The sequence below is a fragment of the Prinia subflava genome, chromosome 12 (genome assembly GCF_021018805.1).
Source record: "Prinia subflava isolate CZ2003 ecotype Zambia chromosome 12, Cam_Psub_1.2, whole genome shotgun sequence".
Lineage (NCBI taxonomy): Eukaryota > Metazoa > Chordata > Aves > Passeriformes > Cisticolidae > Prinia > Prinia subflava.
In genome coordinates, this window is record NC_086258.1 from 7,410,378 (window position 1) to 7,435,109 (window position 24,732).

The 24,732-nt window shown below is 56.0% G+C and overlaps 1 protein-coding gene across 5 annotated transcripts in view; it reads right to left on the reverse strand.

The window, feature by feature from the left end:
• Nucleotides 1-232: 232 nt before the first annotated feature.
• RALGDS (ral guanine nucleotide dissociation stimulator) overlaps nt 233-24,732 on the reverse strand; it is a 57,495-nt gene continuing 32,995 nt past the window's right edge. Inside the window, exons 2-18 of one of the 5 annotated variants that reach the window (XM_063408919.1) lie at nt 9,183-9,293; nt 8,595-8,788; nt 8,186-8,260; nt 7,443-7,636; nt 6,978-7,099; nt 6,644-6,859; nt 6,446-6,549; nt 6,037-6,121; nt 5,356-5,433; nt 5,180-5,266; nt 4,055-4,087; nt 3,782-3,903; nt 3,528-3,623; nt 3,181-3,382; nt 2,626-2,985; nt 2,399-2,513; nt 233-2,196 (exon numbers count right to left, since the gene is read on the reverse strand). In XM_063408919.1, the coding sequence (XP_063264989.1) occupies nt 2,021-2,196; nt 2,399-2,513; nt 2,626-2,985; nt 3,181-3,382; nt 3,528-3,623; nt 3,782-3,903; nt 4,055-4,087; nt 5,180-5,266; nt 5,356-5,433; nt 6,037-6,121; nt 6,446-6,549; nt 6,644-6,859; nt 6,978-7,099; nt 7,443-7,636; nt 8,186-8,260; nt 8,595-8,788; nt 9,183-9,293 (2,370 nt within the window). In that variant the 3' untranslated portion in view covers nt 233-2,020. The remainder of the gene's footprint in view (nt 2,197-2,398; nt 2,514-2,625; nt 2,986-3,180; nt 3,383-3,527; nt 3,624-3,781; nt 3,904-4,054; nt 4,088-5,179; nt 5,267-5,355; nt 5,434-6,036; nt 6,122-6,445; nt 6,550-6,643; nt 6,860-6,977; nt 7,100-7,442; nt 7,637-8,185; nt 8,261-8,594; nt 8,789-9,182; nt 9,294-24,732) is intronic. The other 4 variants (XM_063408917.1, XM_063408916.1, XM_063408918.1 and 1 more) reach the window with 4 other exon arrangements.

Consider the following 24,732-nt stretch of genomic DNA (forward strand, 5'->3'; position numbering starts at 1 on the left):
TCAAGGAATGCGGTTCATTTCAAGACCGAGGGCTGGTCCCTCAGCCAACGAGTCTATTTTTCTAAACAAAGTTCAACCCACCAGAGTGAACATGAAGTATGAACTCCTCCACAGTCAGGTCCATCCCTCTTTCTCCAGTAAGGTGCCACCATTTTGGGGAAGGAGGACAGGACAAGCCCTGCCTTGGGGCAGAGACATTTGACCATCAGTATTTTATTGCAAAGACTAATTACATTGCTGTGTACATGTCACACCAGGCAGTGTGTTCCTTCATTGAAGTGGTACAAAATACATACGGTACAGCCAGTCCCCCCGGTGGGGAGGGGAGGGGACAGTCCCAGGGTGGGCAGGCACGGAGCAGAGGGAACACCCTCCCAGAGGTGCTGGTGCCCAGGGGAAGGGGCTGTGGGCAGGGGGGAGGCAGGGGGCTGCGTCAGGGAGCCAGGAGCTCCCATCATGTGCAGCGTGGGCAGTGCCACCCGAGGGGCCGCGGGGCTGGAGGAGCTCCGTGCCAGCCACGCTCACACCCAAGCAGCCTCTTCCCCACCGAGCCCAAACCCTGCCACCAGCCCCAGCCCCTGGAGTGTGGTCCCTGTCCTGGAGCTGGGGAAGGCACCCCATCCACCCGGGAACTCTGACGGATGGGAAACGGAAAAGATCTGCTGGAATGAAGCGCTTAAAAAAACAGAGATGGAGGCAGGAGCAACAAAAGGTCCCCCTTTGGTTAGTGTTTCCTACAATGATTAAAACAAGCGTCTCTGCCCCTGCTCCAGCAATTAGTGGTACAGAATTTGGGAGGGGGATGCTGGCAAGGTCTGCACCCCACGAGCACAGCACAGCAATGCTGCTGCCACTGCCAGCATCCCTCCCAGCAGCCTTAAACACCGGAGGGGCACAGGACAGGGACTGGGCTGCAGGGCAGGGGGGGGCTGGATTAGTAAAATGTACAAGTTTGCCCCTTCTATTTACAACCAATAAATACTGAAAAAAAAAATCAGTAAACTTTTTTGTTCTATACAAAAAAAAAGTCTCATTGCTGCTTCTCCCATGGTCAGTGTTTGAAAAAGTCCGGTTAAAGCCCAAGGTGAGTGGCACTTTCTGTGGGTCAGGCAGTGGCAGCTGGGGCACCTGGAGCTCTCTGGCCCCTCACGTGCCCTTGCAGACCCGAAGTCTCTATTTACACAGCTTCAGACAGAACTTTGCTCTCCTCCTCCTCCTCCTCAGGCTGGCAGCGCTGGGGGCACGGCCCAAAGCTCCCCCTCGGCAGAAGAGACACTGGCATTTGATCTTTGGTGCAAGTTTGAACCGGCCCAGTCCAGCTGGAGGAGGCGCTGGATCGGGAGAGGAGCGAGACCACGCAGGCTTCCAGCTGGGGAGAGCACGAGGCGCCCACTCCATCGTGGCACGGTCACAGCCTCCTCCACAGGGCTCAGCACTGGGGCAGGGCTGCATCCCTCCAGCTCAGGGCATCCGTGGCTTCTCCCAAGGGAAGGACAGGCAGAGCTGTGCAGCAGTGGCAACGCCAGTGATCCCAGGGAGGACAGACGTGGAGGTAACACCGGGAAAGCTGGGAAGGAGGCTTGACAGCCCCTTCCAGGGTGGCGGTGGCTCCTGCTCTGCTCTGTCACAGCCCCTCTGCGAGTCACCGCTCCCCGGCTCGCTCAGACACAAGGCACCTACGGCAGAGGCGGGCTCCAGCTCTGGGCTGGCCGGGCTGGACGAGTGTCGCACCGTGGAAGGTTTAAAAAACAAAACAAAACAAAAAAAATAGACAAATCCCCTCCCACTGCTGCCTTCCTGCGTAGAAAAAAAGACCTGATTGGAATGGGGGCTTGTGCAGAGAGAGGCAGAGGCCGACAGCAGTTGCCCAGCTCTGGGTGTGGAAGGGAGGTGCACGGCCACCGCCCGTGGGTGAGGGTCACTCCTCTGCCGCGCAGGGCGGCACAAGGACCGGCCACAGCCAAGCCCGGAGCAGCTGCCCCCAAGGCCCCGTCGGTGATGGGTGGCAGTGGGGCTGAGGCTAGAAGATGCCCTTGGCGATCTTCAGGCCTTTCTGCTTCATCCTGGGCAGGGTGGAGCTGGAGCCGTGCTTGATCTTCACGCCCTTGGAGAAGCCGCGCTTCTTGAGCACAAAGTCGTAGTTGGCGGCGGAGTTCATGGCGTAGAAGACGTTGGCGTTGTCGGGGATCTTCAGCTCTGGAAGTGAACAAGGATGAGGGTCAGGCTGGTGCCCTTTCCTTGAAAGGGGACCAGAGTGGGGACAAGTTTTGTCCCCAGGTGCTGGGACCCTTCTTGCTGTCACCTCTCATCCCAACTGCAGCCCGGTGCTGCCCAGGCTGCAAGGCCCCAGGAAAGCCCCCCCAGGAAAGCCCCAGCACACACACACACACACACACACCTCTCTCCTCCGAGATGATCTGGACAAGCTCGTAGTCTTCAGGCCGGTCCCCATCCAGGTTGTGTTTGGCCATGGCCTTGCGAATAACCGCGGGGGTCTTGTCCTGGCTCGTCACCTGTGAGCACAGAGTGCTGTGAGCTCAGAACACTGCTAAAGCCTCCAACTCCTCCCAAAATGTGCCCATATCGGAGCAGAACGAGCCACCCCTCCCTGGGGATGTCACTAACCAGGATGCTCTTGTACATGTTGCCGTTGTCCACAGCCAGGCTGACTCGGATGATGCAACAGTCGTCGACCTGCTGGTTGTAGAGGGGCAGCGAGAGTGAGGAGTAGCTGGAGATGCCGGAGACCGAGCGCTTGTGTGTGCGGGAGGCCGTCACCGGCGTGGAGGAGACGGAGGAGGAGGAGGCACTGCTGGAGCCTGAGCCGATGCCTGACGTGTCCAGGGAAGAGAGGGAGGTGGATTCCCAGAACTGGAGGGCAGGGAGGAGAGGGGATGCGGAGGACACAGTGGGTTTAGCTTCTCCATCGGCCACAGACGGGGCGTACCAGCGCTGGGGGAGGGAGGCCAGAGGGATCTCACTGACCTGTGACAACGGGGGACCGACACTTGTACAGCCACTGGAGGCACAAGAGCCTCGCCGTGCTGCCGCAGCAGCCAAGGGCAGGGGCCTCCCGAGCAGCCCCCGGGCCCCCCGCCTGCTCCTCCCAGCCCCAGCGCCAGGGCAGAGGTGGGACAGTCCCCACACGATGGCCCTGGGACCCCGGGCCCTGCCACGTACCTTCTTCTCCTGGCAGTCGGGGGACTCGGGGATGAAGCTGATGTTGATCTCCTCCACGTCAGAGCTGCTGGAGCCGGCGGAGGTGACGCTCACCGAGTCGGTGGCGTCCCCGCTGCACAGGTACTGCCCACACTTGAGCTGGTCGAAGGATTTGGAGTGGGAGCTGCCGCTGGCGCAGGGCTCAGTGCTCGGCGGCTGCCGGCTGCCAGGAGAGAGACGGGGCAGGTGAGAAGGGAGCAGGGTGAGGGTGCATTTGGCTGGCAGGACAGCAGCCATGCCAGCCTGGTGCCCTGCAGTGCCCAGCCAGAGATGCCCACGCTGGTCCCCAGCTCCCACCAGGGACTCACTCGCTCCATCTCTTGATGATGCCGGTGTTTTTCTTGGCCTTCAACGTGTTGCTGGCTGACTCTGACAGCGGCTCAATCTCACACGACAGCCCATAGCTGGGAGGGGAGAGAGGAGGGTTTGAGCTCCCTGTGCTGCCACCAAGTGTGAGGGAGGAGGAGCAGAGAGGGGAGCACGGGGCAGCTGCTGCTGCCGGAGGAAATGAGTGGTGGCACCTCCCGGGGCACCAGCACAGCCCCAAACCCCTCTCACTCACCTCTCGGCCTCGCTGAGCCGCTCCAGGCTGTGGAACCACTCCACAAACTGGTCCTCCTGTGTGAAGCTGTAGTTGTTGCAGGCTGACTGGAGCAGCTTGATCTGTGCGATGACTTCGAACTCCTGCAGCAAATGGAAGCCATGAGACTGGATCCCCCTCCCCCAAAACTGAAGAGCACAAAAAAAGGAGAGGGATCAAGCCCAAAGTGACTGGCACAGCCTGTGACTGCACCAGGCCAGCCCTGCTGTGCAGCTGCCAGGGCAAAGCTCTCACCTTCCTTCTCTTCTCAAAGTTGATCAGCCCACTCTGGAAAAGAAAGAGATGAAGGTCAATATGGAGAAGGCAGAAGAATATTGCTCCCACCCCTCTTTGTCTTGCTGCCACTGCAGTGGGAGCAACCCTGGTGAGAAAAAGCAGCCCATTTCCTTGGGACAGAGGTGGAAGGGCAGTGATGGATACGGGATGTGCAGTGTGGGATACGGGATGTGTAGTGTGGGATACGGGATGTGTAGTGTGGGATACAGGATGTACAGGATGTGCAGTGTGGGATACAGGGTGTGCAGTGTGGGATACAGGGTGTGCAGTGTGGGATGCAGGGTGTGCAGTGTGGGATACAGGATGTGCAGTGTGGGATACAGGATGTGCAGTGTGGGATACAGGGTGTGCAGTGTGGGATATGGGATGTGCAGTGTGGGATACAGGGTGAGCAGTGTGGGATACACGGTGTGCAGTGTGGGATACAGGATGTACAGGATGTGCAGTGTGGGATATGGGGTGTGCAGTGTGGGATGCAGGGTGTGCAGTGGGATACAGGGTGTGCAGTGTGGGATATGGGATGTGCAGTGTGGGATACGGGATGTACAGGATGTGCAGTGTGGGATACAGGATGTGCAGTGTGGGATATGGGATGTGCAGTGTGGGATACAGGATGTACAGGATGTGCAGTGTGGGATACAGGATGTACAGGGTGTGCAGTGTGGGATACGGGGTGTGCAGTGTGGGATACAGGATGTGCAGTGTGGGATACAGGATGTGCAGTGTGGGATACAGGATGTGCAGTGGGATACAGGGTGTGCAGTGTGGGATACAGGGTGTGCAGTGTGGGATACAGGATGTACAGGATGTGCAGTGTGGGATGCAGGGTGTGCAGTGTGGGATACGGGATGTACAGGGTGTGCAGTGTGGGATGCAGGGTGTGCAGTGTGGGATACGGGATGTACAGGGTGTGCAGTGTGCAATACAGGGTGAGCAGTGTGGGATACAGGACGTGCAGTGTGGGATATGGGATGTGGTGTGCAATACAGGACGTGCAGTGTGGGATACAGAACACGGGGGACCAGCCTTCCTTTTGTCAGCCAGGCTCTGGGAGGAAGGGGTGGACAGGGAGGAGGTACATACATCCAGGAAATCCTTCATGGCCGTGTCCAGCATCACCAGGTCCGTGAGGAAGGTGCCGAGGTAGGGAATGGTGCCCTGCATCACACCCTGTGGGGACAGAAGGGACAGTGGGGTCAGCAGAGCTGGGACCAGCCCAAACTGGGGACAGGGCACGGGGACAGCCCAGCCAGACTCACCATCTCTCGCTGCTGCTGCTGCCGCTTCTGAGCCCTCTTTGGGTTGATCTCCAAGGTGGCAAATTTGGATGTGCCCTCCTGGATGGTGGGGAGAGGAGAGATTAGCACAGGTGTGAAATGGCACTAATGCCTGTTAGCTAAAATCCACACCCATTTTTCACTTTTTCATGGCTCACAGAGAGGAGAGCCTTAGTGAATAGGAACTGCTGCTCTCATTTCTGTATAAATGCCTCACTAATAGGATATTTTGTTCCCTTTTGCATTTTGTTTCCTCTCAGTCCCTAAACCAGAGCTAGCCTGGGATCTGTGGAGAAGCTCTACACAGAAAAAAGACATTTTTGCTGCAGCCTTTCACCGACTCCACCACCCCACCTAGATTCAAGAGGACTTTGCACTGGACTGTTAACATGCAGCTGCCTCTGGGGAGAAGCTGTCACCTGGTGTTCTGGATCCCATCCCAGTGCTTATCTGTTCCCTGAATTGTTTTGCCAGCTCCAGGTAATAAGTTTTGGGCAGGGAAACAGAAATCCCAGCCTTGGTCTGAAACCCCTGCCTGCTCCCCAGGCTCAGCACTGCGACTCCAGCAGCTCTGCCACAGCTTTATCCTCATGGATGGAACACCATGGAAGCCTGAGCTGCCTGCCAGGAACAGGGCAGTGCAGGTGTCCTCCTTCCCCCTACCTTGATGAGCAGCTCCCGGCTCAGCGAGTGGTTGTTCTCGTCGGAGAAGATCTCTGAGAGCTCGTGGAATGTGCGGAAGCTCTCCCTGCACAGGGGAAACGAGGGGAAAGGTCAGCAATGCTGCCACGGTGGGGTTTCCTCCTTTGGTTCTCTTCTGCTCACACAAATGACCCCAGTTATGCTCAGCTCCAGCTGGGCCTTGCTGTTTGGGAGCTATTCCAAGGTGTTTCGCACAGAAGGGTGAGGTGATGACACTTTTATTTCCTCACCCTCCTTAAGTGCCTGACACCTTACACGGTGCCTGGGCACACTCCAGGAGGCGATGCTGGAGCTGAGGTGATCCCATTCACACACTCAAGTGCCACAGCACATCCTTCCCCTTGGAGCCAGCCCTGCAGGAGCTCCTTACCGCAGGACTTCATCCCAGGTCTTCTTCAGGCGGTGCACGGCGTTGCACTGCAGGGCCGAGAGGATGGCTCGCAGGGAGGAGAAGTTCTTCAGGATGCGGCACTCCTGAGACAAGGAGATAACAGGATCTGGGTTAAAAAGAGCTGGAGGATCTGCTGGTATTCCAGCATGGATGGGGGTGGGAGGTGAGCTGTCCTACCCGAGCCACCTCGATCCACCGCTCCACCACCTTGGCCCTCTGCTGTGGCTTCAGGGACCTGTCCCCCAGACAGGTGGCGATGACACAGTTGGCCACGCTGTTGAACTGGGACACCGTGGCACGGATGGTGGGGGCCAGGTGCTCCTTGCCCTTCTTGTCCCTCTGGGACCAGATGCAGCCCAGGCAGTGGTAAGGCACCACTTTCTTGAATAGCTCCTGGGAGATAAAGGGACAGAGAAGGGTTTCTTTGTGTTCTCTGGGGAAAGAACAGGCCAGGAGGAAAAAAGGGATGGGAAGAGCCAGGCCTGTGCCCAGAGCACCACTGACTACTCACAGCATCCATCAGTGTGAACTGCTCTGCCACCATCTCTGGGGAGAAGGAGAGGAAATCCGGCTTCCCATCCCCGACCCCGTTCTCTTCCACCAGCTGGAAGGTGCAGCTGCCGTGGTCCACAGCTGCAGGAGGCAAGAGTGAGGCTGAGCCCCGCAGTGCCCACACCCCTGCAGACACCCAGACCCCACCTCCCGGGCTCCTCACACCCATCTGGCTTTGCACCTTCAGCAACAAGGCTCAGATAAAAGGATAGTCATTTTAAACCTGAGTGCAAGTGTCTACAGAGGATTAAAGACAGATTAGCTAATCCACTTAGAAATCCCACTCCTGCTGCAGTTGGGTTGGTTCAGAGTTCATGGGTGTTCAGCCACGTGGCTGAAGTTTTGGAGACCCTTGGTGCCAACCAGCAGCATTCCCTCCACCTGCAGCCCCAAATGCCCCCTACAAGCCAGGGGAGGACCTCACCTTCTGCCTCGGCCTCGCTCTGCTCTTGCTGCTGGAACTGGGCCAGCAGGATGCGGGCTCGGCGCTCCAGGTCGGAGCCAGGGATGTTGTGGCGCACGTAGGAGATGAGCTGCTTGAGGCAGGCAAAGTCGGGGGGCTTGCGGAAATCCTCCGAGTACTGGTCCAGCCAGGCGCCCAGGATGGAGGAGATGGTGCTGCAGGAAAGGGTAAAACACAGGTCAAGAGGATCAGGCGCCAGGAGAAACCCGTGTGCACCACCACGAGGCCAGGAGCAGGCACAGGCACAGGCACAGGCACAGGCACAGGCACAGACACAGGCACAGACACAGGCACAGGCACAGGCACAGGCACAGGCACAGGCACAGGCACAGGCACAGGCACAGGCACAGGCACAGGCACAGGCACAGGCACAGACACAGGCACAGACACAGGCACAGGCACAGGCACAGGCACAGACACAGACACAGGCACAGGCACAGGCACAGGCACAGGCACAGGCACAGGCACAGGCACAGGCACAGACACAGGCACAGACACAGGCACAGGCACAGGCACAGGCACAGACACAGACACAGGCACAGGCACAGGCACAGGCACAGGCACAGGCACAGGCACAGGCACAGGCACAGGCACACAGACACAGGCACAGGCACAGGCACAGGCACAGGCACAGGCACAGGCACAGGCACAGGCACAGGCACAGGCACAGGCACAGGCACAGGCACAGGCACAGGCACACTTACTTCTTCAGCTCCATCCTCTCGTCCACGGTGTGCCTGGCGTGGTCCCCGTTCGCCTGCACGTGGAGTTTGCCATACCTGGTGGGGCAGAGGGGAGGCAGTGAGCACCCTGCACTCAGCTGCCTCAGAGCAGCCGCTTCTCCCTCCACATCACCCCCAGCTCTGCCAAGGGGTCAGGATGAAGCTGCTGCAGATCCTCTCCCTCTGCCACAGCCTCCCTGTTACAGGAGGAAGCAGCCAGCTTCCCTGGCCACCACACTGGAAGAGCTCCAGCTTTCTGGGACCTTGTGCCCTCCCTACCCTGTCCCTTCACGCTGATGGAGCTGGGAGAAGCCACCAAACCTCCCAGGCAGAAGATGCTGGGGCTTTCCTGGCCACCCCAGCTGTGTTTCGGGGCTCAGGGCAGCCTCACCTGTTAAGCAGCAGGTCCAGCACTTGCTTGGTGGTGGCGAAGGCGCGGTAGGTGCACAGGAAGATGGTGACATAGGTGGAATCATTGCCCTTGAAGGCTGACACCAGGTACTCCACCAGCTTCTCCAGGGTCCCCGCCTTTATCGTCCGCACCTTGCACGTCTCGTAGAGGTTTAAGGCCGACTCATTCTCGAACTGCCAGGACAGGAGCAGAGGTCAGTGGGCTGGGTGACACCATCAAGGGCAAAGTGCTCCCAGCAGCTTCACAAGCTCGGGTCTAGGCTGGGATCCCCACAGTGCCTGAGGCTCTCCTGGCTGGGAAAGGAGAGCTGAGTCTCCTCAGACAGCAAACACCAGCAGCCCAGCTGAGAAGACTTGGGAAACCCCAGGAAAAGCCTCAGGGTTTCCAGAATCTAGATACAAATCAGAGTTGCCTTATTTTTCAAAATGGGGCTTCAGATTGTTTCACCTGTGCCCCTTCCCATAAGATAGAGGGCAATAGGTGCTCCTGCTCCCAAATAAATACAGGATTGCCATGGCAGGGAAACCTCTGAATCCTCCCCTGTGGCAGGAGGAGCCCCCAGCTTACCCCCAGCCAGCGCTGCCCTTTGTTGGCCGTGTGATGGAGCTGCACCTTCCGGAGGGATATGCTGTAGATCACACCATCCTCCTGCTCTTCTCCGATCTCCTGTGTGGAGCTCTGCGTGGAAAGACAAGATACACCATGAGATAAGCAGAGCAAAGCGTGGCAGAGGTGCTTTTGTGGCTCCTACGAGGGATCCCAGCAAGCCAAAGGCAGCAGCTGGCTGGCAGTGAGTCTCCTTCAACTGCTCAGAAATGCAAACCAGGTGACACCAGCGTGTCTGGCCAGCTGAGCCTGCCCACAGCGGAGCCAGGACTTTGGGGAGCTGCTCTTGGTCTGTCCCACGTCCCCTGGCTCCTTGTCTGAGCCCTCCAGCAAAGCCAGGCTGTGCCAGTGCAAGGTGGGAAAGGGACAGTGACAGCACAGCCCAGTGCCCAGCCCTGGCTGCTCCCCTCCCCAAGCCTCTGCCTTTCCTGTGAGGTGACATTGGCTCCTGGTCTGAGCAGAGTCTCAGTGATCTGTCCAAGCACCCTGGTGCACTTTCCTAAGAAATAATCACTGTCAAACCAAGCTGCCCACCAGCTCTGGCAGCACTGGCACAGCACGAGGCAGAAATCCAAAGCTCAAAGCTGGGGGGAATCCCAGAGATCTGCACCACGGTGGGATCAGCCAGGACCAGGCTGGGCACAGGTCCTGACAGGCACCCAGCTACAAGGCTCCCATTTCTGCTCTGGAGCACCAAAAATATGGTGAGGAGAGGGGTGATGCTTCCCAGGGCAGGCCCCGGGCACACACCTCCCCCAGCACCACATGCCAGCACGGGCTCAGCAGCAGCTCCAGCCCCACAAGGACAATTTGGTTCCCTCCTCCTCCTCCTCCTCCTTAGCCACGCTCTGCTGAGTCAGTGCCTCCCTTAAGAAGATTTATCCAGATCCTTTTAAACACTGCAGGGATCTCCCCCGCCCTCCATCCCCCTCACCGAGTGGCAGGACACGGACAAACACACCCCAAAACCCACAGCTCAGCAGATGGAGAGAATGCCCCAGAGCAGTCGGCTGGTTAGAGGGGGAGGTGACCATCACTGGGACACAGGGCTGTGGGGACAAACCTCTCCTGCCACAGCCAGCCCACAGCTTTCCCTGCAACTGCCCTTCCAAGAGCCCTGAGCAGTGACAGCAACACGGCGCTCACTGAGGAAGAAACTGCCGTGAAAGGATTTAAGATGGAGCCCCAGAAGTGATGCTGCTCCCTGCAAAAAATCATCCTGCAAACTGCCCCCTGTGAAGGTGGGGACAGCCACACGCAGGGCCCCAGCTCAGAAGAGCTGCTCACCTCAGAAGGCAGGAGCAGAACACAGCCACACAACCCTGAGCTGACAGATCCAACCCTGAGCTGACAGATCCAATGTGCAGCCAAACTCTTTAAGCACTTTAAGCACCCTCCTTTATCAGCACCACCACAGCAGCGGTCACTGCTCTGTTATCACACCCTGCTCAAGGAATGTGTCCTTCCTCAATCACGAGGAATCCAGGCAGGGAAGCACAGCCAGCTCCAAGACTGAGGGGAAGCTTGAAAAAGCCTCTCATTCATGGCTGTAATGAATGAGGGCAGAGAATCCCCCTGGGCAGGGTTACTGACTTTTTCACTTTCTGCTGAACCTGCTTTTCTCACTTCATGCCATACTATGGAGACGTTTGGTTTGCTGAAGTTCCAGGAGTTGTGAGGCTCTGCTGTGAACATCAGGAGCCTTTCCCAGGGTTCACTGACTTCTAGACCAACCCTGAGAGCACACACATGAGGCAGCAGACACCAAACGGCCCTCCTGGCACTTGTCCCTCTCTTGTTCTCTGCTCTGGGATAAATTATGGCACAAACCTGTCTTCAAGTACCCTGCCCTGGGGACTGGCACAACCTTGGGAGAGGGCTGCCAGCACGGCTAAAGCTTTGTGTCCACTCTGGATCAACCATCTGCACTGACAGCACCTAACCAAGTTGGCCAAGTTGTCTTTCTTCTACCTTTAAATGCTATTTCCAACAAAAAACTAAACAAAACAAAAGCCATGGAAAGGCTTCCCAATTTGGCCTGGGCTCTTTCCCAGCCTTCATCACCCAACCTGCACGTCAGCCCTTCCCCTGTGTACCTCCCATTTAAGCTGAGGGGAAAGCTCTGGGTCCAGCAGGACCAGAGCCCTGTACAGTCTAACTCAGGAAAGAGATTTGGCTGGGCAGTTGTAAACCCCAGACGAAAATATCAAGAAAAATCAGATGCTTGCTGACATGCAATTAAATTCATAAATTAAATCATATGGGAGGGAAAAACCACCTCAGGATCAACCCATGAATCATTGGCAGCTGCTGTGCAACTCCAGTGGAAAGTATTGCCACAACTGTGCGGGGTTTCCACTCTGCATTTCGTGTCACGTGCAGGGGATACAGCCCCTTCTGATGTGCATAAAAGCAAATTTCATTTCCTTCCCATATCCCGGGCTGTCAGGTTCATTCATTTTTCGCCTTGCTGACTTGTGCGATATCCCCCAAAGTTCCCCCTTTGCAAACCACACACGAAGGCCGCGGCTTCCCAGCGGTCTGCAGGCTCCTGCCAAGAGCCAGGAGAGCTGCCACACTGGGACATTCTAAAATTTGGCTATTTATATTCCGCGTGAGCTTCCTCTTTCCTCCGAGATGCTGATTGTGCGTTCCGAGCAGAAAAAGCGGCGGCAGGACGGAGCCCGAGGAGTCTCACCCCAACACCTGCACCAAGCACACGTTTCTGCCCTTGCAGGTGAGGAGGTGAGGTGGGAGCAGGGCAGGGAGAGACTCAGAACTCAAAACCTTATGGTTTATGTTTGTGCCGGCTGTCCAGAATCCTGCACCCACACCAGGATTTCCAGCAAAGTCAGCCAAAGCTGAACAAAATGGTCTCTGCAGAGACAGATGAGGTAAATACAGCACTGCCCTCACTGCCTGCCCTGCACATCTGCTGGAGGTTTCTGCCCTTCAGAAGAAGGGAACACGAGTCAGGCTCAGGCAGCACACAAACCCTGCTCCACCTCAGCCTGAGGGTGAGGCACAGGTGGACAGCCCCTTCTGTTGGCACAGGGGATGAATCCAACAGGCCCAGGCAGAGCTTTAAACATCTGCAACAGGATTTGGTGATTATGGCATCTGCACCTTCCACCAAACCCACACAGGTGGGACCTGGCAGTCCAGAAAGGGAAATTCAACACATTTCAAGATGGACACCAAGAAAAGGGAAGACAGAAAAATGGAGGATTGGTTTGATTTCTCCAGCTCAGGGTGCAATCCTGGTCCTCTCCACACATCAGGACAAAGGCCTCTGGCTGGGGGGACACGAGGAAAAGCCACATGTTTAACTCTCCCCAGTTGTGCAGAGCAGAGGCTTTTGCAGAAGCAGCAGTGAGTGAACTCTGCAGGAGTTCATCCCCTGAAATATGAAACGGGAGGTCTGCACCAGATGGCTGCCCTGGGCCTGGGGACTGCCTCTTCCAATTCCAGCCAGCCCTGGAGCTCCCACTGACGCTTCAAAGCTTTTGTGACTACACCAGGGAGGAATTCCTGCTCCATGCAATAAACTCTTCTGCTCTCTGGTGAATGTTCTTGTACTCGGCGTGGTGTCAAGCCCCACGTCTTCACACAGAGGATTAATAAGGAGCTCCAAGATGCAGCCGAGGTTTGTGAGCCTGGAGGAAGGGTGTGAGGGACCCAGAGAGCAGCAGCAGCAGAGGTTCTGCCTTTGGCCCTTCCCGACAGATGAAAGGAGGGGAAAATGCAAAAGCCAAACAGCAAAGCAAAACATTGGCTCGGGCTCTGCATTTTGGAAAGTGTTTGAGCTCAGTCACAAAGGTGGTTTTAGTAAGACAGGAGCAAAGTGCAGGATTAAGTGAGAGCACAGCAGCATCCCCACACTTACACACAGACAATTAGCCAACAATTACCAGGTCTTAAGAGCTCTGGTCCCTTGTGCCCCGGGTTAGCGCACTGGCCTCCAAAGGCACAAAAATAATGAACTGTTAGTGGAAAAAAGTATTAATTTCAGCACACGTGGAGGAGGCACAACTGCTTAAAGTGCTTTTGCTGATGCTCTCTGCACCACAGCTGGTTTAACAATCAAGATATTCGTGTTACTCTGCTCCCTTTTCAGTCGAGTTACACAAAATGCCTGTTCTACAGACAGGTACAGAGCAGCACCGAGAGGATCTCTGTGATTTCAAAGGGGCTGCTGCTACCAGCCACCAGAGAGGAGCAGACACTAACCCTGCCCATGGGAAGCCAGGAATGTGTGCCTGTTGGGAATTAACAGCCCCACTGGCTAACGAGACAAGAAAAGGCAGAGCTGAGCCTCGGAGACGTCACCAGGGGTTTCCCATTGAAGCTCCGCTCTTGCACAAGCTCTAAAGAACTCGACAAAAGGTGCTAAAGCCAGAAACAGCAAGTGGGAGTTTGGTCTTTACAATCCCCAGCCCCTTCTCAGAACAATCCCTTCCCGCTAGCAAGGGGAAATGAATGGGCCTTCCCAGAAACGAAAGGAACGGGCTCCAGCATGGCCCTGTCCCCCGTGGCTGGCACCAACCCCCAGTTAACTTTCATTTCACCCTCGGGAGCAAACCCTGAGCCCCTGCGAGGAGCAGGGAACTCTTATGCAAACCCGAGCGAATGGCGTTATGTAAAAGGAAATAGGAAAAAAAGTCACCCCCGGGGTAGTGAAAGGAAAACAAGCTCAGTTCTGTGAACCGAAGATAAAGACCACAAAAGCAGAAGCACCCTGTGTCCCACACGTCCAAAACAAGCACACGCAGCACAACGCTCTTCCCCTGGGGACTTCCAAGCAAAAAGCCCTGCGGTGGCTGTGCCCCCACGGCTCTGCCTCCAGGGATCAGCCACTCCTGGCACACACAGTTTCCTTCCCCTGGCTGTGCTCAGGAAGGCTACAAGGGCTACCCAAAGTGGTGAGGAAGCTGACAAACATCCCCTCCTCAGGGGAAGGAGAGGTGCCCACGCTGGTGACTCACGGCACGTCCCTTGGAGCAGCAGCACCACTGAGGGCTGGAGCACTTTTGCTCCAAAATGTCATCCCAGCCATGGCGGCATTTGGATGGTTTTCTCCAACTGGACAAGTTGATCTCCCACCATCTCCTTTCCCCCTGAGTGCTCTGTAGCTGCTGATGGAGCTCAGTCCCCTGCCACAGCTCGGCTGTGCCCGGCCCCTGCTCTCCATGCAGAGATGTTCAGCAGAGAGACACAATTCCTTTGGGTTTTCAACACTCTCTGCCTTCCTTCCTGCCTGCTCCGAGCTGCCTCAAACCAGGACGGATTCCAAGAGCCCATAAAACACAGCAACAAAAGGGGAAACAGGAAAAAAAACCCAACAGAAAAAGAGCCAGAAGCTAAACTTAAAGCAACCATGAAAAAGGGGTGGTTTTGCCAGGACAGCAGGCCAGGGGCAACAGCTGAGGGCCTGTTCTCTCCCCATCATTGCTGGGCTCCACAGCTGGGTTTTGCTGTCATTCTGCTCCAGGTGTTTTGGCATGGAAAGCTGTGCCCCAGGAGAACAGCCCTGGAGCCAGAGCTTCACCCTGCACCAGGATGGGGCAGAGAGAGAGGCCACATCACCCCCTATCTGCCTCTTGTGGGGATCTTACTCCTCCTCCCTCAGGTTCTGTGGGTCCTGAGACCGAGAGCAGCTCTGATGCTGTGTCTGTGGCCCAGAGGGGGTGCAGAGGGTGTCCAAAGGCCGCCTTCTCCACCCTGGCAGCTCAGGGAGAAGGGAAGATGGGTTACAGAGGCATCTTGTGACTCACACACAGTGAGTCAGTGGCTGGAGCAAGGATTAGGAGCTCAGTGCTTGGGTCCAGGAACGAGACAGAGCAGATATGCAGGATTCCTCCTCCATTTGCTCCTGGTTTGCTTTTACAGAAAACCAAGAGCCTTCCCACATGGAAAGACTTTTTCGCTCTTTTTGTGGTTTGGAAATCAAAGACTCTGCACATCCACTCCATCCTCAGCCTTCAAGGGGCAGGATCAGACCCCTGAGGTGGGGGAATGCAGGTGCTGGGGGTGGGTCAGGCTGATAGGGGGACCCCCAGGGAAATACAAACTCCAGCCACAGCAGGGATGACTGATGAACTGCAGGCTCCTGATTTCTTACACCCAGGAGTACAGAGGACCACCAGCCCTTATGAAAGCACCACCAGAGCATGACACCCTCGTGTCCCCTCCCAGGGGATGTGCTGGGATGGGCTCCCCTGGCAGGCTGTTCCAAGAAAACTGAGTGCAGCAGGTTTTGCTTCCTCTCTAAGTCGATGGAAAAAAAAAGATCCCGCCGACACAGCAGATCTGGCTCTTGCTGCACCAGCCCTGAGCCCCGTGCTCGTGATGGCCCCGGCAGCATCAGAGGGATGCAGCCCTGGCTCACACAACAACTGCTGCCCCCGGGGCACTTCTGGAAGTGAAACCAGAGCGACATGGCTGGTGAAAAACGGCGCATAAAAAATTAACGTAGGCACTGCTCTGAGAGGTTAAATAAAGACTGAGCGTCTGAGCCCCAGTCATTTCAGCTCAAAGAGAACAAAAAGGTTTGTGTTTTACCGAGGTGGAACAGAAAAATCTGTAAAAAAAAAAAGAGGTAACTGAAACAAGTTCAAAAATTGATTGATGTTTTTCTGGGTGTACAGTAGCACCTGGAAGTCACATGCAACATGACAGTTCCCCTGTTCAACTCTGAATTAAAACATGAGGGGTGTCCTTGAAGAGCTCCAGCCTATCCAACCCGATGTTTCTCTATCGATTCCACCTCTGAAGCAGGGCCCTGGCACACCAAATGTGTTCTTTCTGCAGCAGCAAGAGCTGCCAGGCGCATTGGGAAAGGGATGGAGATGAGGTTGGCACTCAGAGCTGATGTTCCTTCAAACTGATTGGAGTGCTCACACCTAAAATGTCAATTCTGCTTCACACACGCTCACCAGGACACACAGACTCGTTCCCTGTGGCAGCTCCAGGGCAATGCTTGCTCTTTGCATGGATCAGCACCTGCAAGTGGCTCCATCTTCACAAAACTCTTTACATTCCCAGAGACACAAAACCTTGAACAGTCTCCAGCTCTCAGCCCATGTGCCAGCCCAGACAGCCAAAAAATTTCTCTTGAGAAGTATCAGCTGCAAAAATCAGCTCTTTTTGTCAAACCTGCCCCTTGTCCTGCATGAATGAAGGGCTCACCTGGGCACACACCTGCTGCACGAGCAAGGTGGGACATGGAGGAAGGGCAAAGCAAAGATCACAAGTGCCAGGGGTAAAATACCAGCCCAGCCCCAGGAGGAGGCTTTCAGCCCCCTGTGCCACGCTGAACCACCCTGCTGGCCCCACACTGACATTCCAGAGTTTCAGCACACAGTATTCCCAAGCAGCCTGGTTAGGCTGTAAATGTAAATGTCTGCGCAGTGAACTCGCCTGCTGCAGCTTGCAGAGGGGAAAAGACAGCAAAGTCACATCTCCCTGCAATTCTGAAGGTGCTCATATTGGGCTGGCCAGACTGGGGGCTGTCCAAAAGTCCTGACAGAAACTGCACCTTTCCCTTCCATTTCCATTTGAACAAGGTTAATTTCAGTTTAGCCGAGACACATCCTTAGCTTAGATAAGCTGAACCGAAATAAACCCAAGTGAAATAAACGTGTCCACCGTGTGTTTGCTCTGCCTTACCTCACCTGACACTCCCTCCACCAAACCTGGTGTGACCCAACATGGGCACAGCCGGCCAGCCCAGACCTTTTGGGGCTCCCTCCTGACAACCCCGTGGCCACAGCCTGAGCAGAGGAGGGTGCCCCCAGCCCAGCCTGGCCCCGGGCAGGCTCTGCCAGCCGGATCCATGGCACTGCTGTGCCCCCGGGGCCGCAGAGGGGCTGGCAGTGCCGGTGGCACAGGGACAGCCCCGGCCGGGGCTGGTTCTTTGTGTGCGTGTCTGCACCAGCGTGACCCAGTAAACAGCTGAAGCAGAGAAAATGCGGGAACAATCCAGCGCAGGGAGGCAGAGAGGGGCTGACACGGTGAAAGGACGGCAGGAATAAATGCGAGGCTTTGTTCTCTGGTCGTGCCCTCCGCTCCCGGCTCCCAGCCCGGCCGGGGCTCCTCCGTTCGCTGCTGCCCTGCGCTGTCGCAGCCTCCTCCTGTCACCCGCAGCCCCAGCGTGTCCCAGCACAGCCCAGCTGCGGGGTTCGGGCCATCCCCTTCGCTCCGCAGACATTCTCCCCTTGCAGGGCGTTCCGCTACTCGTTCCCCTCCCCGTGGGAAGGTGGAAGAGGCAAGAGCAAGCACTTCTGCCTTGTAATCAACAAAATCTCACCTCCGGAGTATTACTTAAATAGGTGTCAACGAGGCAGGAGGTGCTACCGGAGCAGGTGTCAACAAGCCGACACCTCGAGGGTGCAGTGGGGATGTTCTGCCAGCTCCGGGTGATTTCCACAGCGAGGCAAATGAGGTTTTATTATTAACTGGCACCTCTGGGGAGGAAACAACTGGAAAAGGATAAAAATCCCGCTCTTGTCAAGTGCCTGAACACACGCACAGGCAGCCTCAGCAGCGAGGTTTGACCCTGAGTGTGCCGGATCTGCGGCACAAGGAACGCGGGTGCCCAGCAGGGAGGAGGAATTCCCTCCCCGGACCCTCAGGCTTCACTGCCGGTGCGGGTTTGGCCGTGGAGCGGGTCGGAGCAGCTCGAACCCCGCACGGGTGCCTGCTCCTCCTGGCCACGGCACCTCCCCAGCCCGACTCATTGCTCCTGCCCCGTCCATCCCCTGGGATTGCCAGCCACGGTGAGCACTCCTGCAGCTCAACCCCCCCCATAAAATTATTTGGGGGAACGCACCCTGGGAGACCCAAAAAGCTGAAGTGCACAGCGACAGGGCGGCAGCATCAACGTGAAGAGGGCAGAGGTGCCCACTTTCCTTGCCTGACTCCTTTCCTTTGATGTTCCCTGGATTAACACAGGTCAAACCTCAAACAGCCCCATCCTCCTTGCTGAGGAACACACCAAAATCCATGGGAATGAGGGCTGGGAGAGATGGGGTTTGTGGAATCCCCCCCCAAGAAACACCTCGGGGAATAAGTGTTTGTTATGACACTGGTGTGATCCATAGCTAGGCTCTGAGTCACCCCAGCACTGCCAGGGAAGAACCAGCCGGGCCTGTCCCATCTCCTTTGCCAGCTCTCAGTGTTGCAACCGGGACTGGATCGAGTAAACCACATTGTCTGGAAATCCAGTGATGCCAGTGAGTGTCAGCAGCAGCGGGCACCGCCAGCGCCGCGCTCAGCACGGGGCTCCTGCTCAGCAGAGCCACGGCTGGCACAGAGAGCCATTGAAAATGCAACCAGGAACAAACAAAGAGCAGCATTTGGAGGAAAGCTGGGCTGCTTTAAACCATGATAAACCAGCCTGAGGGTTGGCCTTGCCCTGGACAGTCTGCAGTGAATTTTGGGGAGGGTTGGGGGTGACACCATCAGATCACGTCCCCCCGCTCCCAGGCTCTGCTGCTGCTCCAGTGCACACAGCCAGGCCTTGCCAGCGGCAGGGAGGAGACAGGAGTCTGACCAAAATGACCGGGGGTTTCAGGCTAAACTGGAAGGTGAGGTCCTGAACCCCCCCAGCACACAAAGGTGGTGCCTCAGCATCCTTATTGACCTCCCACAGCTGAGCCTTGCCCCTGCCAGTCCCAGGCAAGGCGCTTTGCTTTGCCCAGCTTGGCTAAACCCTGCTTTCCTGAAGTCAGTTCCAACTCCTCGAGGTGAACCCAAAGCAAACACACAATTTCACAAACACACACTGGCTGGAGCAGGAGCCTGGGGCAGGCTCTGGGCTTCAGAGTCTCCATGGAGACCCAACCTCTGCAAAGAGTGGGGAAAGGCTGCGTGGTTTTGCTCCATCACATGAAAAGAAGTTCTGGTAAGACGGTTGAGCCCTTTGCAAAGCAGGTTTCCACACAAACCTTCAGCTCAGCTGCTGGAGTGTGGTTAGCAGAAAGCAAAGCCGCTCTAAAAATAATGCCTCAGCATTCCAGATGAAGTTGCCTCCGATGAGTTTCCTCTTCAATCTGCTCTGTTTGCAAATTAGACCAACTTTTTTTCCCCTCCCATGGGCTCCGAGGACTCGGCTGGTGCCGGGCAGCCGGAGCCATCCCCATCCTGCCTGTGCTGAGCCCGGGGCTCCCCGGGCAGCTGCTCCCCCAGCACCCCACGAGCAGAGGGAAGCCGCCCTTCCCCGTCCCAGCATGTTCCTGACAGCAGAGCTCATCCAAATACCAACGGTGTAATGAAAACAAACTGCTGTGGAGCCAGCCGAGGCAACCGGGCCACGCCAGGAGCCTCTGCGTGTGTTTAATCTGCACTGACATTCAGCTGTCACATAGCTCCTGACCCTCAGGTGGAGGGAGCTGGGCGTTATCCCAGGTGAAAGTGCTGCCCTACGCCGACACAGCCCCGGGAATGTGACCTAAAACCAGAGAGGCAATTTGCATAACATCACAAAAACAAACCCAAAGCGGGTGAGAGGGGCGCGGGTTTGCCGGAGGAGAGCAGCACTGGCTCAGCACAACCCACTTTATATTTAATAAAATGTAAAGCTACAAATATCTTTTAGCTCTTTCTACACTGCTAAAGTGGTTGATCATTCATTACTCTGATGTACACCAGGTACATTTCCCCCTTTTTTCTTTTCCACTCTCTGCTTCCCACTTTCCTTGGCACATCTCACACCCAACAATTGGTACAGGGGTGACAAAGTAACTGCGTAGAGTAACTGCAGGACAAACTTGGACACCAATGTTGTGGGCGAAATGCCCCAAATTTCCTGTAAGGTGCTCTGGAAAGAACAGGAGAATTCATCTTCCATACCTGTTCAGTCTTTACAAGGACTGTCATATATGTCAACATCAAATATTTGCCTTTCTCTGATCTCCTTCTTGCTCTGACAAAACATTTGTGGCTGCATTTCAGAATTTTTAGCTAACTTTGTAAAGCATGTTGGGATTTGGGAAAGGACTTTCCTGGTGCCTCTAGCAGAGCTGTTCCCAGTTGTGAAGGGAACAAAAGGCCCATCCACAACCCCCCTGTGCCCAGAGCAGCCCTGCCCCTGCTCCGATGCCCTCCCCGTGACTCCCTTCAGCGGCCAACCCGCCAGCCTGAGGAGGGGCTGCGATTACTGGGATTACTGGGATTACTGGGATTAGTGCTCTGTGCCCCAGCTCAGCACTCCCTTTCCCTAACGACTCAGGAGCAAAGTCCAAATGCATCCTTGAGGGCTGGGGCTGCCGTGACGTGCAGGTGGGTCCCTGCCTGGGCAATGAGACAGCTGATGACTGGAATATCCAAACATCCCAGTCCTTCCCCTGCTGCTGGTGCTCCCAGGAACGCTCCAGACAGAGGCTGCCACAGTTTCAGCGTGATGCTTCTTCCTGGGCACCAAACCCCACTGCCAGCATCACCTTTCAGCACACAGATCCTCCTCTCTGCAAAACAAAGGTCCCACGGACCCCTGGAACGACAGACACACATTTGGGACCAGCCAGGGATGCTGCTGGGGGCTCTAACCCATGCAAACAGCACCAGATGAACACACTGACCTGGAAAAGGAGTGACTCCCACAACTCAACTCCTTCTCCCCAAGGCCAGGGGAATGTTTCTAACCCAAATCCTCCTCACCCAGACCCCACAGGTGCCATCCCACCAAAGCAATGCACAAACCCTGACTGGTCAGGAGCTGTGCCGGAGCCCCCCGGGGCCCCCCGCCTGCAGCTCAGCCAGCTTTGTATCCAAATCCTGCTCCTTAGCAACCACATTTTTTTCCCCCCTCTTGCTGAGTCCGTGGGAGATGGAGAAATATTTGAGAACTGAGACAGCCCTGCTGCAAGGATATATTTAAATAAAAGGAGCATGTCCGTTTGAAAGGCAGTCATTAGGCAGCTCTGGAGTTAGAGAAAGTGTGAGCAGGGCATACCCAGCCTTTAATGTGCTCTGGAGTGACCTAAATAAGCCCTTTCCTCCCTCAATTACACTCCCCTCGGGGGCACAGTGGCTGTTTAGAGAGCTGGGAAGGGACATGGGGGAGCTGCTGGTGGTTAAGCCCTTCCTAAGGCCAGACCAGCTCAGGGGCCCTAAAACCAGCTCCTGCTCTGGCCCCAAGTGTGGGGTGGTCACAGGCAGCCCCCCGAATCCCAAAGAGTGGTGGGTGCCAGCCCTGCAGGCCTGATGCTCCTTTTGCTCATCACACCCCAAAGCCAGGCACAGGGAAGTGGGGAAATACTCCAAGACTGCCTTTGCTTGCCCCTGCCTGGTGATGCCATCCTGAGAGCCAGAAAAAAATGAGGCTGCAGTGGAGCAAAAGTGTGATCTGGGACAGGGGGCAGGAGCTGAGTGATGCTGAAGAACAGGGGTGGCCTGGGGGGTGGATTGCCCATCCAGACTGTGAACACACACAGATTTCAGTTTCCAGGGCTGCCAGTCTGGTACTAAATCCACTAAAACTCCAGTGAGATCCCAGTATGAGGATCCCACCCTTATGGAAACATGGCACAGCAGCCCCTGAGTAAAACAATTATTACATAAACACATTTGGAAGCTTCTCTCTATCTTCTATCTAACTATATCAAATAATAATAATAAAAAATCCCTCCCACCTCTGTTATTCCCACCCTGCTTCAGCCACCAACAATCAGGATCCCAGCCTGCTCCAGGCTTCACCACGGGCTCCAAACCTCCCTGGAAGGGAGCCAGAAGGTTTTCCCCATCCAAGAAATACCAACAGATGATGTTCATCTGGCAAATTGCAAGGGACATATCAGGTTGTGCCTGGGGGAGGAGAACAGGCTGGGAGAAAAGCGTCTTATTCCAAAGGCACCATAGGAAATGAAAAGAAAATGCCTTTTAAGAGAGCCTCTCCCTCTCAGCTCTAAAGAACAAGCACTGACCTATTGGGCATCTGGGCTGAGCAATTCGAGTTTTCATGGATTCATTTAGCAACTGAAAAATCTAATTGTTCAGAAAACAAATACAGCCAGAATTGCAGGGACGTGGGCTTTTTTTAGAAGAGTCAGCCCAGCCTCGTTGGGGGTTCAGCCACATCAGCTTCATGGAAGTTTCAGTCTGTGTCATCTGCAGTGGTGTTTTAGGCCAGTCCTGGCCAGCAGGACCAGGAGGGCCACCAAATTCACTCTGTGGCTCCTGCTGGACTGCAAGGACTGACACTGCTGAATATGGAATGGATTGGAACTGAAAAGGTCAAAGCAAAAAAGGTCTGCAAAGCTGCAGTGTCAATGTCCCACTGGAGACAGTCAGGTTAAATTTGGTTAATCCCATGGTTAAAATCTCGGAGAGAGCTCCCAGGGCAGGAGGGCTCAGAGCGGTGCCTGGTGATCGATATCGTTGCTGTGGGATACAGGCAAAGCCTTCCCTGCTGCCATCCCCGGGGGTCAGTGAGGACCAGAATGAGCCTCTTTCCCTGCAGCCTGCCCAGCAGCTTTCCAGGGATCCTCTGTTCCCCGTGGGACCTGACCATCCACCCACGAGCTGCCACAGCTCTGCCAAAACCCAGCTCAGCTCCCTTTGGCAGAGGTGACAAAGGTCCCACTGTGTCCTGGGGATTGTCACCAACAAAACACTGATGGTCCCTGGGGGTTCTTATTCAAATAATCTGCCTTATCCTCTCAGTGTGCATCTACAGCTCTGCCTGAGGACTGCAACCCCCCCCAGGCCACCACAGTTGTCACAACAGTGACACATTTTTTCCTTTCCCCTGTTGTGCAGTGAGCACCCTGTGCATCCCAAGGCTGCTCAGGAGGCCGTGGGTCACTTTGCATCCCTCTGGGATGCTCCTTTTCTCACCATCACTTGCAAATAGAAAAAATAATAAAAAAAAAAAAAAGGAATTTCTCTGTTCAGGACTAGAAGAAAAGCTCGAGTGAGCAGATGCCAGGGCTGTGCTCTGACCATTCCCCAGCACAAACCCACGCACAGCCCAGGGCAGAAATGTGGGCAGAGACAGCTCGGGAGGAGGTCTGGCTGCAGCTGTGCCCTCAGGTGGGCAGGGGTTTGCTCAGTGCCAGTGGGGGCCACACAAATCCTCCCTCACCCCCGTCACTTTTCCCTCACATCCGCATCACCCAAGATGCTCCAAAGCCTCTCCTGAGCTCCAGAGCCTCCTCCAGCCAGGGCAATCGTGCCGGGCCGGCTCTGCCCAGGGATGAGAGGAGCAGCACGCTGCATCCCCGCCTCTTTTCCCTCTTTTCCCCCCCGTTCTTGCTCTCGCTGCCAAAAGCGCGGCCCCCGAGCCTCCCGGAGCGCCGCGGGCCGGCGGGGCTGGACTTCCTGCCAGGCATAACACGAACCAGATGATGCACTGCAAACCCTGTCAGCACGCCCACCCCCAGGAGAGACCAGCAGGGAGGGGAGAGGGGGAAAACAAGCTGGATGGAGCTTTCACGAACTCTGCAGAGCCGCTGCCACCAGGCCAGAGGTGAAGCGGAACAGCCTGAGCTCATCCCTTCCTGGCCGTGGCTGACCGAGACTTTCCATCACAGGTTGTGGGGTTGATGTTTGGCACTGCGAGAAGGAGGCGCTGCCCTCCCCGAATATCCCCGCATATCTGCACAGCAACCGGAGAGGCTTTAGCGGCGATTCCCCCCCTGCACCGCCCCCGTTGCGGCGGGAAGCATCCAGAGCAGCACATCTGCAGCTGGCTCCAAATCCCGGCAAAGCCAGCCCTGCTGACCCTCGCTGCTGTTAACCCCTGCACCGCCAGGGCCGCGCTTTCTGAGCAGCAAAGCCTCCCTCCCGCCGGGCTGCTCCCGAGCAGCGGCACTCCCACCGCCCCGATGACGATCACACATTACTGAGATAAAAGGCCCAGCTCTGACTCAGATTATTTCGGGTGCCTCTCCACATGCGACTGCCATCAACAAAGCACTCGGGCCTCGCTGGGACCGGCCTGGCTCTGAACCACCCGAGATCGAATCCAAACAAGCACAAATATTCCCGCATCCTCCAGGAAAGTCCTCCCAATGCCCGTAACCTTCCCAGAGGACGCTTTTGTGGTTTGGACAAGCCCGAAGCCTTTACGAGGAGCTCAGATCTGAGCAGATTCCTGCCCTCCCACAGCCAAAGTCTCAAATGAAATATTAAAAGCCCAAAGTTTTAACAATCTGCCCCTTTCCCTGGGTGCCCGGAGGAAGAGCATCTGGTTTCTCCCTACAGAGCCTGGCAGCTCCCTGCTAGTCCCCAGGGGCAAAGGGACTCACAGCAAAAAAAGCCAAGCACGGGCGCCCATTAATTCAATAAAATGAAACCCCTAAAGTACCTAAAGGGGCCTACAAGAAGACTGGAGAGACTTTTGCAAGGGCATGGAGCGATAGGACAAGGGGGAAGGGCTTTACGCTGAAGGAGGGTCGGTTTAGATTAGATATCAGGAAGAAATTCTCCCCTGTGAGGGTGCTGAGGCCCTGGCACGGGTGCCCAGAGAAGCTGTGGCTGCCCCATCCCTGGAAGCGTTCCAGGCCAGGCT